At 43.6% G+C, this 18,067-nt stretch overlaps 4 protein-coding genes and 8 non-coding genes across 12 annotated transcripts; 10 read left to right on the top strand and 2 right to left on the bottom strand.

Moving 5' to 3' along the window:
* Positions 1-1,234: 1,234 nt before the first annotated feature.
* LOC107303491 (WD repeat-containing protein RUP2-like) lies at positions 1,235-3,004 on the top strand. The gene has a single exon (XM_040521306.1). It carries the CDS (start codon positions 1,482-1,484, stop codon positions 2,676-2,678), a length of 1,197 nt encoding a protein of 398 aa, XP_040377240.1. The 5' UTR covers positions 1,235-1,481; the 3' UTR covers positions 2,679-3,004.
* A 4,163-nt stretch (positions 3,005-7,167) lies between these two features.
* LOC102705497 (transcription factor LAF1-like) lies at positions 7,168-8,620 on the top strand. The gene is made up of 3 exons (XM_006646717.3): positions 7,168-7,303; positions 7,721-7,850; positions 8,017-8,620. Exons 1-3 carry the CDS (start codon positions 7,168-7,170, stop codon positions 8,618-8,620), a joined length of 870 nt encoding a protein of 289 aa, XP_006646780.1.
* A 292-nt stretch (positions 8,621-8,912) lies between these two features.
* On the bottom strand, positions 8,913-12,159 carry LOC102703753 (RNA-binding NOB1-like protein). Its single transcript, XM_006648164.3, has 5 exons — positions 11,787-12,159; positions 10,475-11,363; positions 10,192-10,360; positions 9,591-9,707; positions 8,913-9,338 (listed from the first exon to the last, which is right to left on the bottom strand). The coding sequence occupies exons 1-5, from the start codon at positions 12,157-12,159 to the stop codon at positions 9,192-9,194; spliced, it is 1,695 nt and encodes a 564-aa protein (XP_006648227.2). The 3' UTR covers positions 8,913-9,191.
* Positions 12,160-12,378: 219 nt separating this feature from the next.
* Positions 12,379-16,488, top strand: LOC102705219 (F-box/kelch-repeat protein SKIP4). The gene is made up of 3 exons (XM_006646716.2): positions 12,379-12,593; positions 14,972-15,467; positions 15,570-16,488. Exons 2-3 carry the CDS (start codon positions 14,980-14,982, stop codon positions 16,162-16,164), a joined length of 1,083 nt encoding a protein of 360 aa, XP_006646779.1. The 5' UTR covers positions 12,379-12,593; positions 14,972-14,979; the 3' UTR covers positions 16,165-16,488.
* Positions 12,749-12,844, top strand: LOC121053692. Its single transcript, XR_005811236.1, has one exon. It is a non-coding gene; the product is annotated as a small nucleolar RNA Z118/Z121/Z120 (small nucleolar RNA).
* On the top strand, positions 13,004-13,100 carry LOC121053693. Its single transcript, XR_005811237.1, has one exon. It is a non-coding gene; the product is annotated as a small nucleolar RNA Z118/Z121/Z120 (small nucleolar RNA).
* LOC121053689 lies at positions 13,277-13,384 on the top strand. Its single transcript, XR_005811233.1, has one exon. It is a non-coding gene; the product is annotated as a small nucleolar RNA Z118/Z121/Z120 (small nucleolar RNA).
* On the top strand, positions 13,560-13,667 carry LOC121053690. Its single transcript, XR_005811234.1, has one exon. It is a non-coding gene; the product is annotated as a small nucleolar RNA Z118/Z121/Z120 (small nucleolar RNA).
* On the top strand, positions 13,876-13,980 carry LOC121053691. Its single transcript, XR_005811235.1, has one exon. It is a non-coding gene; the product is annotated as a small nucleolar RNA Z118/Z121/Z120 (small nucleolar RNA).
* LOC121053688 lies at positions 14,146-14,253 on the top strand. Its single transcript, XR_005811232.1, has one exon. It is a non-coding gene; the product is annotated as a small nucleolar RNA Z118/Z121/Z120 (small nucleolar RNA).
* LOC121053694 lies at positions 14,726-14,820 on the top strand. The gene has a single exon (XR_005811238.1). It is a non-coding gene; the product is annotated as a small nucleolar RNA Z118/Z121/Z120 (small nucleolar RNA).
* A 258-nt stretch (positions 16,489-16,746) lies between the features above and the next one.
* On the bottom strand, positions 16,747-16,818 carry TRNAM-CAU. Its single transcript has one exon. It is a non-coding gene; the product is annotated as a tRNA-Met (tRNA).
* Positions 16,819-18,067: the final 1,249 nt, after the last annotated feature.

Below are 18,067 nucleotides of genomic sequence, written 5' to 3'. Positions count from 1 at the left end.
AAATTAAGGACGTCCATCTCATATCTCCACTGTTTTAGTTATTTTTTCTTGTATATGTATGTATAAAATAACTACTTCCAATGGATATCTTTTATTTCTGTGCATGTGTCCCCTTTTACAAAATAAACAAAAAATACTGTAATAGTTTTTGGCTGGGTCTATATATATACTTAATTATTTTGTAGGTTTTCTGCTGTTATATGTCCAATATCTGGCAGGGTATATATGAGATTTCATCTAGTCTGAAAAGGTATTAATTTCTGGAACAAGCAGCTTGCAATGCAGGTTAATAACAAACCAAAAAATAATGAGTCTCAATGCATTTTGCTCTTAGTTTGTTTTTTCATCAAACAAAATGGTTGGGAATAAATTAAGTTTCCTCTGGTATTAAGAAAAAAGTACTTGTCAATATATGAAATATATCATAACCCAACAACAAAAGCAACAGTTCACATAATCAATTTTACGTGTGCTACCCCTTAATTAACAACCTCATGATTAATTAGTTGATTGCATGTAAGGAGGATTAACTTTTTCCAAATAAAGGAAAACAAGAGATAGCTAAGCTAGCTAGCTTCCACAAAGGTAGGAGAATACAGGTACTTTGAGATGTACTACACTACTAATGGTGGGAAATATTCCAACAACGACACAGTACAGTACAAGAGTAACTAACCTCCTGGACCCTCATATGCCTACGTGGCCAAACCTAACCAAACTACTAATAACTAACCCTAAGAGAAGTATAATAGCACACTATAAGCTGGCTAAATGCTTATGTGGAGCAGAGAGGAGATAAGATAAAGTGTAAACGGGCTATAAGCTTGTAGCCAGCTCAGGCACAAGAACCAATAAACTCTGGGATAGTGACATGTGGGTCATGCATTAATGATGAAGAGCTAACTATTATGTGGGTGGACTAAGAGAAGACTATAAAAAATCTTAGCCAACTTATTGGCTATATTATTAGCCTTGCTCTAATAAGTCATTAGCCAGCTTGAGTTGGATTTGCATTACATTGAAGTGAATTGAATTGAATATTGGGATTGGCTACCACTTACCACCAGTACTAATCTGCAATTGCAAATGCAGCCACGACATGAGCTCACTCAGCCACACAAATCTTGCAGTGCAACCAAAAGCTGTCCTCTCATTGGCTCCTCCTCTCTCCTGTGGCTCTCCATTAATACTCCATCTCAACCAAACCATTCTCCTCTCTCTCTTTCTCTCTCTCTCTAAAACATTTTCTTTCTCTCTCTATACTTAACTTGCCTAAGGACAAACAAGAACCACCAAACCAAATCCAAACCAAAAAAAAATTGGATCTTTCATCATCACCATGTTCATCAACACACGAATGAACAAGCAAGAATAGTGTAGTGTTCTGAGCTTGAGATCGCTAGCTAGCTATACCTTCAAAGTTGGAAGCTTTGTGCAAGCTAGCTAGCAGTGTGGTCCATGAGGAGGCGAGCAAGTGGTCCATGAGCAACCCCTCCTCGCCGGCCACTGCCACCGCCGGGGAGCAGCACGACCAGGATCAGGGGCTGCAAGCTCCGGACGAGCACTCCGCCGCTGGCATTATTCCCGACGACGAGGACAAGCTGTCGCCGCCGAGGTGCGAATGGGAGTTCCGGCTCGCGGCCACCGTGCCGTCGCCGGCGCTTGCGGGCGCGTCCGACACCATCGGCAGCGTCGACTTCGACCCCACCGGCCGCCACCTCGCCACCGGCGGCATCGCCCGGAAGATCCGGGTATACAGGGCCGCCGAGCCGTCTAGCCCCGCGGGCTGCATCTGCGTGCCGGCCAAGCTGAGCAGCGTGCGGTGGCGGCCGGCGGCCGGCGAGGCCGCGGTGGCGCACGTGGGGTGTGGTGATTATGACGGTGTGGTGACGGAGTACGACGTGGAGCGCGGCGTGCCGGTGTGGGAACGCGACGAGCACGAGGGGCGCCGGGTGTGGGCGCTCGACTACGCCGGCGGCGGCGCGGCGATGGTGGCGTCCGGGTCGGACGACCGGACGGCCCACGTGTGGGACCCGCGGGCGCCGGCCGGCACCACGGGGTGGGCGACGGCGCGCGCCGGCGGCGCGGTGCTCTGCGTGGAGTTCGACCCCGCCGGCGGGCCGCAGCTGGCGGTGGGGTCGGCCGACCGGCGCGCCGTGGTGTACGACGTGCGCGCGCTGGGGCGCGGCGCGGTGGCGTCCATGGACGGGCACGGGCGCGCGGTGACGTACGTGCGGTGGGCGTTGCCGGCGGCGGCGCGGCGGGTGGTGACGTCGGCGGCGGACGGCACCCACCGGCTGTGGGCGCTGCAGGCGGAGGCGGCGGAGGAGGGTTGGTCGTGCCCGGCGAGGGAGGTGCGGTCGTACAGCGGCCACGTCAGCGGGCGAAGCTTCGTGGGCATGGGGGTGTGGCGTGGTGCGGGGCTGATCGCCAGCGGCTCCGAGTCCGGCCACGTCTTCGTCTACGACCTCCGCTGGTCCAAGCCCATCTGGGTCCACCCATTCGCCGCCGCCTTCGTCACCGCCGTCGCCTGGCGCCAGGCCGTCGACAACGACGACGGCGATGGCCACCTCGTCGCCGGCGGCTCCGACGGCGTGCTCAAGCTCTTCACCTGCCACCGCCGCCTCAGCTCCGACGTCGCCGCCGGCGACGACGACGACGACGTGACTGCATGCTAGCTAGTGAGCAACGCATCACATTACACCCTTCTCCATTAATTACTCATCACGTACCACAAAGTGTGTTCTTGTTTAATCACCAACTTTATTTTTTTTCTCCTTTCATTTTCTTCTTTTCTTTCCTCTAAAAGAAAGAGATTGATGTAATGGTCAAGTTGTTAGAGAGAATTACTGATGGATGGATGGAGATTCTTTTTCTTTTCTTTTTCTTTTTCCTTTTCTTTACCCTTTTTGATTCGATCGGTGATGTGATCGATGTGTTCCTGACCGTGTACACGCTGATTTATTCTTTAAACAAGAATAATTATGCATTAATAAATTTCCATTTACCAATAATCATATATTGTATATTTGTATGTGAGTTTTGCTTACGTACGTAGTCAGTATATGTTAGTATTTTTTTTTCCTCCCTTTTTTTAGATTTGATTTTGTACAACACCAACACTATGGGCATGTCTGAGAGAGGTTAAGATTCTAAGAAGTAACCAGTGAGAAGCCAACTCCTCATAATCTGGAGAAGCTTAGAATGTCATAAATCCTGATCACCATATTTCTAGCTTCTAGCTTTCGGTTCATTTTCTGTATTCGGTAACTCCAGATTTTCAGAAGCTGAATATTGTTTAAGAGAGCTTTTGATTTTTGAAAATTCTAGGAGAAGTTTCGGCTATCGAAAGCTCCCAGACAGGTCCTAAGCTCTTTTCTTTTTGCGAAAGGTCCTATAGCCTGGTGGTTGTAGGGCCTCAGTAGCACCTAAGGTCCTGGGTTCGACTCCTAGTTGGAGCGAATATTTCAGGATTTGGTTCGACTCCTAGTTGGAGCGAATATTCCAGGATTTTCTAACGACTTTGTGCTTTCAAGGGTAGGTGTCGTCCCCGCTGATCAGGCTTCGGGTAGAGTTTACGTACGTGCGTTCTTAGGGGAGAGTGAGCGTATTGTGTTATCTAAAAAAAAAAGCTCTTTTCTTTTTTGTTTTCCTTTCTAAACGTTTTATATGTCATAGCCCAATAAACGTTCAGTGTCGGCCCATATTATACATGTATCCTTCGGAAAATTTAAAGGGCCCAAAATAGATGGGCCGTCGGGTTAGGCCCATTTTTGTGTCAGCCCATGCAAACTAGTATAGTAGTTTTTTCTTCGATAATGTAATTTAATCAATATATTAGTAGATTTATAGATATTTTGCATTTGAGGCTGTCTGGACTGAATAGAACTATAATATTGTATTGGTCTTCTTTCTCACACTTCGCATTTGAAGCTGTCTGGACTGAAAACCTGCCGAATGAAGAGGATTAATTTGTATATCTTCATTCCTGCAGTCGATTGAATTTGATTTGTATATCTTCTTTCAAACTTGGACTCAATAGACAGTAGGCTGTCAGATGAGCTAGATTTATATGATCTGCATTTGCCTGAAGCACTCTCAACCTACTACTCATGGATTCCCTCTTCGCCTCCACTTTGGTCATTAGCTTCTCCTAATCTCCTTGCATGAACATTATCATCAACCCATGTTAATGTACTTAAAATAATTGGATAGGTTTTTCTTTGCTACCATGCATGCATAGACATGGGACTTTCAGAAACCATCTCTGCTGCTAATTACATGGCAAATTAAACAGCATCTAGCCACTAAATCACCATGACGCAAACAGAATTCCTGCCTGCCCCAGAAGTGTTCATGCTCACTCAGGCTTCAGAGTTCTTCTTAAATGCCTTAAGGATACCTCAATACCTCATGATTATTAGTGTATGTGCTTAATAGGATGAAATATTTTTCTCCAGTCACCCATTATACTTAAATCTGCCAAGATATACTGACAATTTGCAGTGCAAGTTTTCATTAATCAGGGAGTACTCGGATGAGCTGTACTTGTGTATACAATTGGGCCATCTTGCCTGTCTATGTGGATTAATTCTGAAGAGAGCATTGACTTGCATCCCATCATTGCAAGTACAAAGAAGCCCTCTTGCATGTTCCAGCTTCCTTTGTTCAATTTAGCAGCATATTTTGCACATCACCATCATTTTTCCTAACAATTCTTTAGTCATCAAACTAAATTAGTACTACGACACATTTTACAATCTAGATGGTGACAAGAAGCAATAAACCTTGCAAGTCAGGAGGCAGTTCTTAACTAGGACTAGAACTTGAGAGCTCTCATTCAGACAAAAGATTCCTTTATCCTTCTCTTCAGAACAGTGCAATTAGTTTAACCACTGGGACATAATGTATACGGCAAGATGCGGAATTTGTTTGGGGATTAGGTGTTTGCCCACATGCACTTATGCACAAGTCAATTTGCAGAGAAATATAATTTGGCACAGGGATGCATACTTAAATCTTTTTTAATAACTGAATAGGGTTGTATACTTATAATAGCTTATAATTGTCGGCTAATGCTGAGAAAGAGAGCTTTGATTTTTAGCATCAGCAAATCAGCATTGCTTGATGCTGAAGAAGAGAAGAGGAGATTAAGACACCTCTCAAGTCTGAAGATCACATGGAACCGCCCCTTTTTGTAGGACATTGTTGTGTATTAAAGAGGACAGAGATATCAGTCATGATAGGACTCTTATAACTAAACTATTTGCTGACGATATTTGTTCTTTGTTTGGGTAAATTACATCTACGCGTTGGATCATGCTTGTTTGTTTTTGAGACATTTAACTTTTTTGTCACTCTTACAAATATTTATAACAGATTTGTCACTAGATCCATATATCATAGACTTATGGGAGCCCACGTGTCATAGACAACGAGTGACAAATCTATTTTGACCACTCGTAAAAGTGACAAAAAGTTAAATTTCCCTTTGTTTTCGGTTCTCGTGTCTCGCGAGCATTGTGTTGTTGGAATATAGATTTGTAAACTGATTTCAGAGAATGTAAAATTTTGTACGAGTCCTGTATACTAGTATTATCATCCTATCCTTTAGAGGAAGTTGATACCTTTCAGCTTCTGCAAACTGAACTCTCGTTTACGTAGAGCTACTATCCTGAACAACGATAAGTCAACATCTAGCTGAACTCTACTCTACACTCTCTTTTCTGAATCTACATCATTTCATCAGTAGAAGACATTATCTAACAAAAATGTCAGTAGTAGAAGAACACACCTGACATCCAAGTACAGAGATTTACATGTAATTTTAGTTCATCGTGACGCAAACTTGTCTTTGGTTTGCCTGTCGCTATAGAGAAGTCATTGTTTTTCCTAGGAGCGAGCAACTCGAAAAGAAGTTAAAAGAAACTGGTAGACCTATACTGAGATTCTAAGAACAACTAGTTCTGGAGAACAGAACAAAATCTTGGTGAACAGATGGTGTTAGCTGTCAAACTGAACAAATTAGTACTACTTCTATTGCAATCTATCATCATCATCATTTCACTTCGAAAACTAAGACACACAACTAGACAAGTGGCTCAGAAGCAGGACAATGCTGCCACGTACCTATATGAGCACATGAAGCCGTGTAGAATCATATGATTTCTTCAGTCTGAATTTCTTCTGCCGGCTTTGCTGTTCTTAAAATGACATGAGAAAGGAGCATTGTGGTTTGGCATTCAAGCTCTGTCACCATTGTTAATCTGTGCTTCTGAGGTCCTTGTTTATGGTCCTGGCTCATGGTGCAGTTCATCTTGTTGATCCTTGCAATGCAAATCCTTCTGGATGCTAATTAGCCTGTCTTTTCTTGTGTCCTCGGCACTTGTTCATCCTCGGTGTTTTTCCAGGCAGATGCTTTCAATGATTGGCAATTGGCATTAGGAGAGGGATTAAATCAGGTCTTGTCATTGCTAATCCAAGAGGTGCCTGTTTGTTTCATCGCAATAACAGCTCATGTCAATGCTCCACTCATCATTGGTGGAGACACTCTGACCTTTATCTCGCTGATTACTGGATAATAATGTTCTATCAATAAACAAATTGCATGGCCATCATTACTACTAATACATGGCCATGATAGTTTTACAAGGTCATCTGAAAAATACTGTCTCTGAAACCTGAATTACCGCATCAGTATAACTCTGAAAACTTTGGTACTAAAATGATTAAAATAAGTAGAGCACCTATGTACTACCATACTAGCTTCTAGTTACAATAACAATTTAGTCACACCGACTTAAAAAACAAAATGGGGTCATTAGTGCCAGCAGGCATCCATATCATTAGACCAAGGCCAAAACTGAATGAATGACAATCAGAATCTTTTTTTGTGTAATGAGGAGATAGAGGTGACAATGTGACATCCTCTGACCAAGCCTCCCCCTATTGATGATCCCATGCATGTGCATGCATTACCTACTCATTCCCACCAATTAAACTAAACCAAACCCAAAATTTGACACCCCTTTAAATCAGAAGGGGTCACATGGTGCTGAAAGGACTGGCTCAAGTCTGCTACTGCAACAGCTCACATTGAGAGACCAACATACAGGTTCCAGGAGGAGCAGCAAAGAGAGGTATTCAGAGAAGGAAGGAAGGAGAGCAATGGGGTGCAGGTCCTGTGACAAGCCCAAGATGAACTACAGGAAGGGGCTGTGGTCTCCTGAGGAGGACCAGAGGCTGAGGGACTACATTGTCAAGCATGGCCTTGGCTGCTGGAGTGCTGTCCCTGCAAAGGCTGGTGAGCTCATGTTTCTCTGCCCCTCTTTCTCATGCACATTGTTGCATGCCGATGCATCCAGAGCATCCCCTCTTCTCAGTTGTGAATTTTGGTCTCATCTCTAATTAGCAGAATGGAGAGAATACTTTGTGATGTTTGGCTTTTTAGGTTAATTGGTTGTTGAATTTTGACTTGAGTTACATTTGAACACATGAAATAAGCTTAGCTCGAGCACAATTCTTAGGCCAGTTGGAATTCTAACTGAAGAAGAAGAATCCTCACACTATTTTCCAGTAAAAAGTCACTGCAGAGTACTAGAGTCTAGCTCTCTCAAGTTGATGAGTTGTTTTTACAAAGAAATTTGTGGTATATTTGTCTCACTTCATGCTATTATTTCTGAACCTTTTGCTCTCCTTTTTTGGATTTGGTTTCCCAAAGGTCTGCAAAGAAATGGCAAGAGCTGCCGGCTGCGTTGGATCAATTACTTGCGGCCAGGATTGAAACGTGGAATGTTCTCTCAGGAGGAGGAGGACATTGTCATCAACCTTCAGGCCAAGCTGGGCAACAAGTAATGCTCACAAACTAGATTAGTTCATGTAGCTGAATATGACCTTGAAATTCTGACAAAGCTTAAGCTATTAGAGAAGAACAGAAATTCAGGAACTTTTTATTGCTGTCATTTCATCTCCACGATGATGCTGAATTGCTGATGGTTTTGTGATATGTATGGTCAGGTGGTCACAGATTGCGATGCATCTGCCTGGGAGGACGGACAACGAGGTGAAGAACTACTGGAATTCATACCTGAAGAAGAGGGTGATGCAGGCACAGGGCTCCATCCCCAACAGCTTGGCAACTGAGGTCACCTCCATGAGCACCACCGAGCCACCATCGTTGCACCATCATCACCACCATCATCACACCAAGAACAGCAGCGGCAGCACGACGACCTCGCATGACCAAGACGCCAACCTGAGCAGCGGCGGCATCTCCATCTCCGCTCCTGCACCGGCTGCCGAGGCGCCGTTCGATCACCAGCAGCACAAGAGCTTCGTCTTCTCCGGCGACTGGATGCCGACCGCCGCCGCCACGGCCGGGCCGGAGAGCTACTCCATGTCGGCGCAGCACTGGCCGGCGTCCACGGCGAGTTCCGGCAACGTGACGCCGTCGCACGCCGGCGCTTTCGGCGACCAGATGAGCGGCAGCTACGGCGCATTGCAGCATCAGCAACAGCAAGGCTCAGCTGCTGCCATGGCCGGAGGTGGCTACTTTGACCTGCTAAACATGGGAGACATCTATGGCGGATTTGCTGCTACAAGTGATGATCTGCTCTTCTGATGCTGTGTGTGTGTGTGTGTGATATAAGATCTTGAGTTCATGTGTTGTGTGCATTGAGTGTAAGCATGAGAAAGAAAAAATGCGGTATACTACTACATTTGATTCTTCTTTTGTAAGAAAATGTGATGTAGAAATTAAGCACATCCTTAGGCTGGACATATTCTTTGGTTGTTTCTGCAATAAAAAAAAGTGTATCAGTTTGTCTGTGTAAATGTGAGCTTGTAGTAGTTATCAAGCAGTAGTAGTAGCACAACACCCACAACAACTGAAAGAAGCTTTCTTGTGGATCGAGTTGTTCTAATGAACATTTCAGTTGCTCATTTTGAATAGTTGAGGAATCTCAGATGCAAATGCCATGTACGTCTTGTACACGAAATACCCCAGCTGTAGTTGTCTTGAAAATAGTGAAGTTCAGATGGATGTTTGCAAAATTGCATAGCTTACATGCTTCACAATCACTATTAAGGTAGGTAAGTCTTGATGAATAATACTCTAGTCCTCCCGTAATCCCATTACATAATGCGAGTACAAAAACCATGATGGTAAAAAACGAAGAAAGGAGAACGAAAACTTAATGCTTCTTGCGAGAAAAGTGATTGTCGTTCGGGTTTCGTTTCCCACTGAACATTGCAAGGGCCTTCCTCACTGGAGGTTTCAGAGACACTTTCTTATCCCCACTGTGCGAAAATATGTCATCGGCACCCAAAAAATCATCATCCTATAGAGAATATTATTAATGGTTAAACAATTGTTTTACTATTGCGACTCATACAAAAAGTCAAGTATTTGTAACACAGACAAAACAGGGAAAAATGCATCCACAAGTTCACAATTGAGAATATATGTTTAACAGAGCACATAGATGGTGTTGAGATAAACATATTGGAGGTGATGAATATAAGTGCCCAAAATTATGGAATACTTGTAATGGGAGGCTTTTCATTAATCTAACAATATCAAGGGCGCTAACCTGCTTGCTTGACTTCTTCGATTTAGGGTGCAGAACCTTCTGGGGAAGCTGGTCTTCACGCAAAATGGGATTCTTAGTGATGGCATCTCTTCCACCTTGGGGCATTGGGAGGGAAAACTGAAAGAAAACAGGCAACAATTAAAAAGAAAATCTTTGTAATCACTGTACAAATCAACTCAGTTGCGCACATGGAAAAATATCCAACCAAAAGCAGTCAGACTAAGAAATTAAGATGAAAAATGATGTAGATGACCATCATATGGCAAGAAATATACAGCAATGCACCAAAGAGAGGCTAGACGGATTTCATTTATAAGTTATAGAAAATATTCATATGAGACTGGCCAAAGCTCATGGTAGAGTTTTGGATTTTCTTCACTTCTACTTTACTGGACAAAAATATATACAACATGCTTGCACCTCTGACCACAATGCACATTACAAACATGGAAAGAAAATATCTCAAAATTTATGGTAACACGAGTCCAAATTGCGCTTCTCTATTTCTCAGAGAACCCATGGTAATCAGGCGAGGGACAAAACATAACAGTATCTAGACCATATGGAAAAAAAACAGTATTAAGTTTGAAGTTACACTTACTTTTGTGCCTCGAAGTGTCACGCGTGGACGTCGTGAGGCCATAGTGATTCCATTTTCACCAACTGTTACTGATACCTTCCGTAAGGTGCCACCATTGCCACATTTTGGGCAAAATATTTTCCCAACCTCTTGGGTCACCTTAGAGCAAGCATGACACCTCAGAACCCACCTGTCACATCAGCATCGCAAACCATTAGAGAGTTGCAAAGAAATTATTATAATCAGAACAAGGACTGCTTGCTGTACCATGTGAAAGAGCTCTGAAGATGTCAAATGCTCATACCTGTGCAACTGACGTATTTGCATGCCACCTGGTGCCAAGAGACGGAGGCCAATCTGCAGGATGACATTTTGCATGGCATAGTCACTGGTTATACAGGCTACAGTAGATTCAGATAAGGACCTCAACGCCCAACTCTGCTCACTGCTCCCATCATCTGCAAAAGAGGAATCAGCACCTTCCTCAGTCTCACTTTTGATATCCAAGTTATCCAACTCTTCAATGCATGCATCCGTACCACCAGTCTCCTCAATAGTACCAACATTGTCTGCCTCATTGTCCTTATCAGTTCTTGATGTCATTTTTTCTGGATCAGCAGAAGGGCCATCCACTGGATTCAAACCATTTTCAGATAAACTTTTATCGTCATCAATTGATGGGTCAACAGAACTTGTCTCAAAACTTTGTTCAGATTCCTTGAGGGCATCACGTCTTGCCTTCCTCCTTAGATATCTTCTGTGTGTACTGCGACTAACGGCAGGTAACCAACCTTCATTATTCTCATCATCTTCCCAAGCAATACACGCATCTTTATTTGCAGGCTGATGCTCTTCATCCCCTTGTTTCTCAGAAATACTGTTGGTCTCACTAGTTGGGATTTCTTGGTTCTCAAGATCCTTCAGCGGAAGAATGCGAGACTTGAGATTTCCGCCTGCTTCAGACATCTGATCCAATTCCTCCCACTCTGCTAGGTTTGGCACATTAGAGCCCCAACCCGGCAGCGGAGCATCTTTCAGGTTTCTCACATTTACCACACGCAGGGGAGGTGGGTGCTCCCGCAAATGGTTAGTCCCATGGATCTCAGCTTCCAACATGTAAGCTAGAGCAATAATCTTGATATCAACATCTGAAAGCGTCTGTAGGTCTCCGGTTTCCCTGGCAAATTTGACAACTGCAAGATATGAAGATAGAGAAATTAGCCTCTCATATCAATGTCATTCAAAGATCATCTAGGAGGCTAATATATCTATAGTAGATAATACAGTTGTGTGCATAAAAAGATCATCTAATTGCTGTTGCATCTGGAAGCCTTGAAATCCCCCTCATGCTTACATTAAGCCTTAACACAATAACAATAAACAAAATATCAACAAATGTTACGAAAAGCAATGCCTTAACCAAATTTATGTTACCAAAACGCAATGCATTAACCAAATCTTAAACCATGATCATGGATACACCTACACCGAATACATTCATATCAGAAAAACTACTTATAAAAAAAAGTGAAATTGACCAATCGCTGATAGTTTGAGCAATACTCAACAAGGCAACGATATGAGGTTCAGCCGTTCAGAACGGCAAAAGATGCAACCTTTCTTGACGAATTCAGGAGCAGGCTCGACGGTCTCAACAGCGGCCGGGAGGAGCGCGAGGCGCCGCCGGGCGGACGCGTCCCGCACCTCCTCCAGCACCTCGGGAACCGTCACCAGGCGCCCAGCAGCCGAGGACGAGAGCGCCGTCCCGCCCGCGATGACGGCGTTGGCGTCCACCACGGCCACCGCCACGCCGCTCGAGTTGGCGCAGCTCGCCACCAGCCGGCTCACCGCCTCCGCCGCCGACTCCTCCGCCACCGCCCTCCGCTCCGCCACCGCGGCCGCGCCCCATGCCCCTCCACCCGTAGGAGCCGCGGGAGGAGCGGGGGCGGGGGCGGGGGAGGGGGCGAGAGGCGGCCAAGCTTCTTCCATGGGGGGCGGCGGCGCGGCAAGGCGGGGCGAGAGGGGCTAGGGTTTTGGGCTCACTTTGCGATTTGCCCCTCCTCTTTTTCCATCTTATAGCATCCCGGTGCGCAACACGTGGCGGCTATTTAGAAAAAGTGTAGGGGTTTTACTGCATAATTGCCACCCTCTCTCCACGATAAAATGGCAGCATTTTCCCCTCTCCGCATCTCGCCTTTTTCTCCTCTCCTCCTCTACTCTCCTCCGGCGATGATGCCCGAAACCCTAATCCCGCCGCCGCCACCCTCTGATCCCCGCTAGATCTAGGGTTTGGTTCCCTCTTGTTCCCCGGTAGCCGTAGCCGTCTCCTTCCTCGGTTCTGCTAACTCGTCACGCTCCCCCCGCTTGAATCCGTCGCGTCTCTGCTCATCTTCAGATCCGATGCTTGCGATTTCCCCCCTATGGTATTGTTTTACTGTTTATTTTGTGTTATGCTTAGATCATTCGTTTGTGTGGTAGTTTGTTAAGGTAGTGGGATTTGTTTGAATTGATGGTTAGATGGCAATGAGGTACTGAAGCTTGAGTTTAGTCTGAATTAGCGATCAGTAGTGTGTCTCAAAAATTGCTGTGATGACCTCTACAAGGACGGTATCTGAGCGATGGATCTATCCTCGCATGATTATACCTAAACTGAGACTGAATGTCTGAGCAAAACTCTGGCTTTTCGCACTCTATGGGATGGAATATTTGCTTCTTGCTGCTGCAACTGACATGCTGTTCATGTTCTGTCTTGAAATGTGAATGATAGTTTGCGCTGGATTTAGAGAAACTTCAACACATGCTGCACCCACTGTTTTTAACTATTTACAAAGACTGTTTGCTATGATGACCTCTACAAGGACGGTATCTGAGCGATGGATTCATCCTTGCATGATTATACCTACTCTGAGACAAAATGTCTGAGCAAAACACTCTGTTAAAGATGGAATATTTGATTCTTGCTCGTCAGAAGTGAGCAGTAAACCAGCATGCTGTTCATGTTCCATGTGAACCAGCATGCTGTCAACAGTCTTGAAATGTGAATGGCAATTTTGCGCTGGATTTAGATACCTACAACAGATGCTCCCCCTGGGTTTTTTACAATGATTGTTTGCGGTGATGATTCCTACAAGGACGGTATCTGAGTAAGGTGACTCTTGAAAGAGAATGCCTTGCGTGATTACATCCTAAACTGATCAGAGATTCTGAGCAAGCATATATTAATCTGAATAGAATCAACAAGTAACAAGCCTGTCACCTATTTGATTGTTTAACAACCTAGAATAATGCATGCTTAATTCTATTTGCTTTGTTTTTGCTCTTTCAACATTTCTCAAAAACAATTACATTTGAACTTAACAATTATGCCCATAAAGAATTCTTTTCTTGATTGTTTGCCATGATGATTCCTACAAGGACGGTATCTGAGTACGGAACCTCTTGAAAGAGTGCTCCTCACATGATTACTTCCAAAACTGATCAGAGATTCTGAGCAAACACATGCAATTCTGAATTATATCAAGTGACGCACTAGCTTTGCCTGTGGAGCAAAACAATTTTGTTGATTGGATTTTTTTTCCCAACTGGAAAGAATAGTATGCACTTCATTGCCTTCACAGTGTTTCTGCTCATTATGTAGTGTCACCCAAGCATGACTGCTTTGGTGTTAATATATAAGCCCATTAAGATTTTTATTTTCCATTTTCTTGCTTGCTGTGAGGATTCTTGTAAGGACGATATCTGAGTAAGGAACCACTTAAAAAGTGCTCCTCACATGATTATATCCAATACTGATCAGAGACTGAGCAAATGTGTGTAAATTTGTATTGTTCTCCCAACCGGACGGAAAATATATATGCTTGACGCTTCACTGGATTTGTGGTTTCGCCCTTTTATAGTGTCACCCTTTTTAAAAGTGAGTCCTTTTGATGTTATAATAGCTAAGCCTATTGATATTCTCTTTTTTTCCTTCATGCTTGTTTGCTATGATGATTCCTACAAGGACGGTATCTGAGTAAGGAACCACTTGAAAGAGTGTTCCTCACGTGATTACTTCCAAAACTGATCAGAGATTCTGAGCAAACATGTGCAAACCAGAATAGAACAGCAATTAGCATGCTGGTTGTGCTCCTGGCACAAAATCCTGTCAATGTGTGGACTGTTTTTCCCAAATCCAAAGGATTATATATGCTCTGTTGTGTTCAATATATTTCCATTCCTTGTATAGTTTCACCCCTTTTAGGCTGTGTTTGGAGGAGGGGTTGGGAATCCTCCCCCGGTGACACAGAAAACAGTCCACTAAGTGTTAGTGCATGATTAACTAAGTTTTAGTCATGAAAGTTTTGAAATATAGATTAATATAATTTTCTAAAGTAATGTTCCTATAGACTTTTTTTTGCAAAAAACGCAATGTTTAGCAGTGTGGATTTTGGAAAGCGTGCACATGGAAAACAAGGGAGTAGAAGTTGGGAAGAGGAAATGCCAAACACAGCCTTAAGCATGACCATTCCTGAAGTTAAAACAGATATGCCTATTCAGTTTTTAAGTTTTGTTAGTCTGCTTGGTGACTCCTACAAGGATGGTATCTGAGTAAGGTGGCTCTTGAATGAGCTTACCTGATTACATCCAATACTTAAATATTTGGAGCAAGCATGAAAGTACCATTTTCCTTATTATAATTTTCTCTTTTGAACTTGTATTTTTGCCAGACATGTCTGGTGATGTCATCTATCTCCTGTATCAGTAAGGCATTTATTTAATTAAGACTATTGCCACTTTCTCATCAGTTGTCATTTTCTCTTAGGATGATTGATGGCTTCTGAAATAAAGCACATTGGAAAGCTATCCTGTAGCAACATGGATTCTAGTGCCCCCCATACTTCGCTTATACATGGTCTTCCTGATGAGATTGCTCTTCTTTGCTTAGCGAGAGTTCCACGGAGATATCATAATGTTCTCAGGTGTGTCTCGAGGAAATGGAGGGCACTGCTATCCAGTGAAGAGTGGCATTGTTGCCGCAAGAGGAATAACTTGGATGAGTCCTGGATATATGTGATTTGTAGGGGTACAGGCATCAAATGCTATGTACTGGCTCCTGATCCTGCAACCCGTTCCTTGAAAATTATGCAAGTGATGGAGCCCCCTTGCTCATCTAGGGAAGGCATTTCCATTGAGACATTGGACAGGAGATTATTTCTTTTGGGTGGTTGTAGCTGGCTAAAAGATGCTAATGATGAGGTGTATTGTTACGATGCTTCTTCAAATTGCTGGAGCAGTGTAGCTCCAATGCCTACTGCTAGGTATATGTTGCCAAAGTTTACTGGGCATCAACACATTATTTTTCACCCTGAAGTTGTTTTATGACATCTGTACTCCTTTTGACTTGCCTTGTTTGTTTTCAGGTGTTATTTTGTTTCAGCAACTCTGGACAAGAAACTTTACATTACTGGTGGACTTGGTTTGACAGACAAGTCACCAAATTCATGGGACATCTATGATCCAGCCACAAACTCGTGGTGTGCGCACAAGAATCCAATGCTCACTCCTGACATTGTAAAATTCGTGGCATTGGATGGGGAGTTGGTAACTGTTCACAAGGCTGCCTGGAACAGAATGTATTTTGCAGGTATATATGATCCATTATGCCGAACTTGGAGGGGCACTGAGAATGAAATTGCCATGTGTTGGTCAGGATCAACAGTAGTTGTGGATGGAACACTCTACATGTTGGAGCAGTCGCTCGGCACAAAGCTGATGATGTGGCAGAAGGACAAGAAGGAGTGGGCCATGCTTGGTAGGCTATCTGACAAGTTTACAAGGCCGCCTTGCGAGCTCGTAGCGATTGGGAGAAAAATTTATGTGATTGGAAGAGGGTTGAGTATAGTGACAATTGACCTGGATACTGTCAGGGCAGATGGGTTCTTGGTGTCCTCTTCCACAGGCCCATTGGTGGAGCATGACTTCCCACCTGAGAGATGCCGCGTTATCAGCATCTGAAGGCATCAGCTTCACGGTATACTGTCCAGAGTTTCGCACCTGATTTAACTGTGGGTTGATGGATGCACATACGAAATAAGGCAATCCTCTTAGCCATATTACTCGAGAGGAAATGCCCTGTACTAATTGGTTGTGATTTGTTAGTAGTATTTTTGCTGTATCTCCGACTTTGTATGTAACAAAGGAAGTCGGAGGTTCAGTTTGTTTATTTCACACCTGTACGTATTCAGATGTTCTTGTTCATACTTCATGAATGCGATGTGCCCTGTGATTATTGTATTTTGTGCTGATAGCAATATGCCAATATAGCGAGAAAATTAACTATTTGCCCCTCTTGTAAGTGGCAATTAACCCATGTGACACATGGTAGTCTGACAAATTTCGAAGGTTAAAAGAGAAAAGGTTTGAATAAAAAAAAATCTGCTGAGTGTGAGCTGTGAAGCTGTCTAATTGTATGATCAGTATTTCTCTATCCAAACAAAATCAGTGTTTAACCTGTGCAAACACATCTTTATGTAGTGTACAAACCAAACACAACTTCGAAGGGATAAAAAACAATTTGCGTTAGTAGCCCAAAAAGACTATCAGAGCCAGGTTTCGATCCTGGGACCTGTGGGTTATGGGCCCACCACGCTTCCGCTGCGCCACTCTGATTTTGTTGTTTGAAAACTGGATATGAATTTAATAGCATCTTGTTGTTCCGGGGTCCACGGACAAGAAATTCAGCAGAGGTTAGCTCGCCGGTGCCATGGACCAACACAAAACTGAGGCTGGCTTATGGTAACCTACCCATGCGTAATGACAGTGGCAGCCGTAGCCATGGGTTGGCCATCCACATCAACCACCGGTAAAATAACTGCACCATCAGCTTCTGCTTCTTCTCTTCAGAGTTCAGACATGCCAAACTGTTTTGACCATACCGACCACCTGTTAAACTGTAGCCGTCGTAAATGCATAAACCACTGGTTTGTTTGGTTGTTTGTTTGTTCCATTTGATCCCTGAATTAAACTCACGTCTCACGTGTATGTGTGTGACTGTGTGTCTATCGATTCGGGGACGGATAGCTGCACACATCAACAAAATTCATTGCTCGTTGTCGTTGCAGCTTCTTCTTCTCTCTGAAAACGCTGCCGCGAACGCCCATTTGGACCAAATCCAAACGGACGAACCGGCACCAACCGTATGACATGATTCGGCCATTGATGGATGGCTCGATCTATCTGGATCATCTGATAGAGTATTTAGGGTGAGTTTGAAGGTAATGGAGGAAGAAATAATGATCATGCAAAATAGGGTATCTTATTATTAGTTATCACAAATTTAAACGATGAATTAATATGATCTTAAAAAGTTAGATAGGATCTTGTGTATAACATATATATATTTAACCGTTTGAAAATTGTGCCTACACAAAACAAAATGAGAGAAGTTTTCCATTCCAATCTTTTCACTTTTATTTATACCTATAAACCAAAATTAAAATTTTAACCTTAATTTTAGAATTGATTTTAAGGTTTTCTTATCGTATTTTATTCTTCAACTTTAGCTTTTAGATTTCTAAGAACACATATATAAAAGTTTTATTCATAAATTATTTTCTGTTTATAAATATGTCATTTGGGTTTTTTCGTACGACAAGCGAAAAGAATCGAAGATGACCCCCTTCAGTTCCGAATTGAGCTTTTAGTACAGTAGTGTGTCATGTGTGCCATTCTTGACAAAAACAATGAGTAATTTGATGCAATCTTCTCATGTTTCACGCCGCCAGTCACGCGTTAACTGCGTTCCGATGTCCACAGTATCCTAATTTTTTTTCTTAATCTTTTGTGACAGAAACCGATCAACTCTGACAGTGGCTACAATTTTAACTTGTGAGCACTGACAACTGCGTGATTGGTCAGT

Source organism: Oryza brachyantha, chromosome 2, assembly GCF_000231095.2.
Source record: "Oryza brachyantha chromosome 2, ObraRS2, whole genome shotgun sequence".
NCBI lineage: Eukaryota > Viridiplantae > Streptophyta > Magnoliopsida > Poales > Poaceae > Oryza > Oryza brachyantha.
The sequence above is the reverse complement of the archived record's forward strand: the minus strand, read 5'-3'. Positions and strand labels throughout refer to the sequence as shown.